The following is a 2,657-nucleotide window of genomic DNA, read 5'->3' on the forward strand; positions in this document are numbered from 1 at the left end:
GAAGAGACTCTCTGAAAACTTACAAATAGCGATTATCGATTAGCTATGGCTATGCTACATATTTTTAATAGCGGACGCTTGAAGTTAGTCAACATAATAATTTTACATGATAAGAAACAGTTTCAGTTTTAAGCAGAATCCCAAAGCATTAAAGTGCGTTTTCTATTACTGTTATTATATTTAGACTGGTCAATGTTATTTTTTCTGCATTTCATAATTGATTCTTCGACTTTTAACTACGCCTTGTTTGGCTCTATATTTTCAAACTTGGTTCCCTAATTAATTTTTGTTCGTGAAGCCAAAATAAAATTTTCAGTAGTGGTTGACATCGTTGACTTAATACTTTTTTTTATTCTAAATAATAGTACTAAGATGAAGGCCCAATCGCAGAGAGCACAACGGGGCCGAAATTTCTGTTCGAGTAGAGAAAAGGCTGCTTGAGTAAAATCGATAAATATTTCTTCTTGAAACAGAGATAAAAACCCATCAATAATCATCTTTTCATATATAAGAATAGATTTATAAATTAATCACAAATCACAAAGCAAAAACTAGAAAATCTTGAAAAATATGAAAATATGCCTGTGCATACCTGTGTGTATTTAGCCAATAAGAAATATTTATATTAACGTACTTATGGTTGTAAGATATCATTGATAAATATATATTCGAACGAAAAAACTCAGCGACAAATATGTTATCATTCTTAAATAAAAAATGCTCTCAAGTATTTGCTAACACTCGAAACCAGATACTTCCTTCCCGCACCAATCGTGCAATGTTTATAAAAAGCCATACTCAGAATGTGGAATGACCAGTTTTAGAAAATATTTCAATAGTATCATTTTCTCCCGTTTCTGTGCGTGAACCGAGTAGAAACATTTTGATAAGCTGTGGCTAAACGTAACAGATCATAATATGAATAACAAATTGCTCTGGACGCTGCTAGCCGGTGTGCTGCTGAAATTTACAAACGGTGAAATTTCTAATTTACCTATTGACGGATGGATGAGTCTGATTTCAGGTATATTTGCTTTCCAGTGGAATGCGTGGTGGGTGGTCACACGTCGATGCCCGGTGCTGCGCCCTATGTAGTTTCGGTTCAGAACCCGACGCACATATGTGGTGGTGTTTTGGTTGCCAACAACTGGGTTTTAACGACGGTATCATGTGTACAGGGTAGAAGCAATCTTAAAGTCTTGGTGGGCTCCCACCGTTTGCTGACCAACATGGCACGTGTTGGGGTGTCATCGATCATTTTAAATCCTCAGTATAGCGCCACATCTGGTATCAACAACGTAGCTCTTTTGAAACTTTCCCAGCCAGTCACATCGGCTCCAGTGCAAATAAATAGTGCTACCGTTACAACAGGACTTCCGACCGCTTTCTACGGCTGGGGTTCACTCAATTACGGATCCGCATCGAAATCCAATGAGCTGCAAACACTGTATCAGAAAACTGTCAGTGCCGCTGATTGCGCGAAAAAGTTGCAAAAAAACGGAGGACTGGCAACTGGATTTATTTGCGCTCACATCCAGCCTGGACAAGCGGCTTGTTCGGTAATGATCTTCGGTTTTGGAATTATTTAACGATGATTTAACGTGCGGTTTCGTTGTACAAATTACAGAAAGACCAAGGGGGACCATTGATAGACGTGAGCAGTGGGAAGCTGCTGGGAATCTACGATCACGGAATACTCTGCAGTGGATCATTTCCAGATGTTTTCACTAATATCGCCGCATTCAAGACGTGGATTGAAACAACGATTGCCAGCAACTGAGTTGTAATAACAGCTGCAAATAACTGATTCAATGCAAGTTTTGAATATAAATTGAAAAAATACATGATGATTTTGTAAAGATTATTGTGTGTTTCAAAAATATTGAACTGCAAAATAAACAAGACGAAATTATAAAACATTTCGAGATATGAAAAATAAAAATTAATAAATATAGAATGGAGTAAATGCACTATTTCGTTGAATAGGTTAAATATACAGCAATGTTTTTAAATAGTGGCAATTCGCATTTATTGATGTAAAAAAGGTTGGACGATAGTATTCAGTCACGATCACTCATTTGACGTAGGACTTCGGTTAGTAGAAATAAAAGGACGAAGTTCAAACTCCTTCAGGACTACATCTTTTACTTCTTTTTGGCTACATCTTATATCACCTGATATTGCCTTATCACCTGATATCTCATATACCTACTCGAACTGTAATTCCTAACAGGCTTCTGAATACCTACTTCCCTTCGTTAAAATGTGTGGATGTAAAATATTGCTCTTGATACCAGTAGGCAATAAACACGTGCTGAATAAACACGTGCTGCATATGCAGTCAACTCATAGTTTTCTTTAAGGTGGAGCTATGAGCGGGGGCCTAGCGTGGTTGGTAACGTCTCCGCCAACCACGCTCGACGCCTGGGTTCGAATCCCACCGCCGACATAGGTGTCGATGGTTGTGAGGTGGCGTGATCCACTCACAACCAACCCAACTGGTCTAGATTCAATCCTAGCCGACACCGGGAGATTTTCTGAGGCGAAAAATCTCTGGGATCACGCCTTCCATCGCGTGAGGAAGTGAAGCCGTTGGCGCCGGTCCGTTAATCAACGGGTCGTGAGTTAGGGTCCTGGGTGGAGTCGCCTCCCCGGGC

The 2,657-nt window shown here is 39.4% G+C and overlaps 1 protein-coding gene across 1 annotated transcript; it reads left to right on the plus strand.

The window, feature by feature from the left end:
- The first annotated feature begins 810 nt into the window (after positions 1 to 810).
- LOC129721245 (chymotrypsin-2-like) lies at positions 811 to 1,966 on the plus strand. The gene is made up of 3 exons (XM_055673574.1): positions 811 to 976; positions 1,042 to 1,559; positions 1,628 to 1,966. The coding sequence occupies exons 1-3, from the start codon at positions 919 to 921 to the stop codon at positions 1,778 to 1,780; spliced, it is 729 nt and encodes a 242-aa protein (XP_055529549.1). The 5' UTR covers positions 811 to 918; the 3' UTR covers positions 1,781 to 1,966.
- The last annotated feature ends 691 nt before the right edge of the window (positions 1,967 to 2,657 follow it).

This window comes from Wyeomyia smithii, chromosome 2 (genome assembly GCF_029784165.1).
Source record: "Wyeomyia smithii strain HCP4-BCI-WySm-NY-G18 chromosome 2, ASM2978416v1, whole genome shotgun sequence".
NCBI lineage: Eukaryota > Metazoa > Arthropoda > Insecta > Diptera > Culicidae > Wyeomyia > Wyeomyia smithii.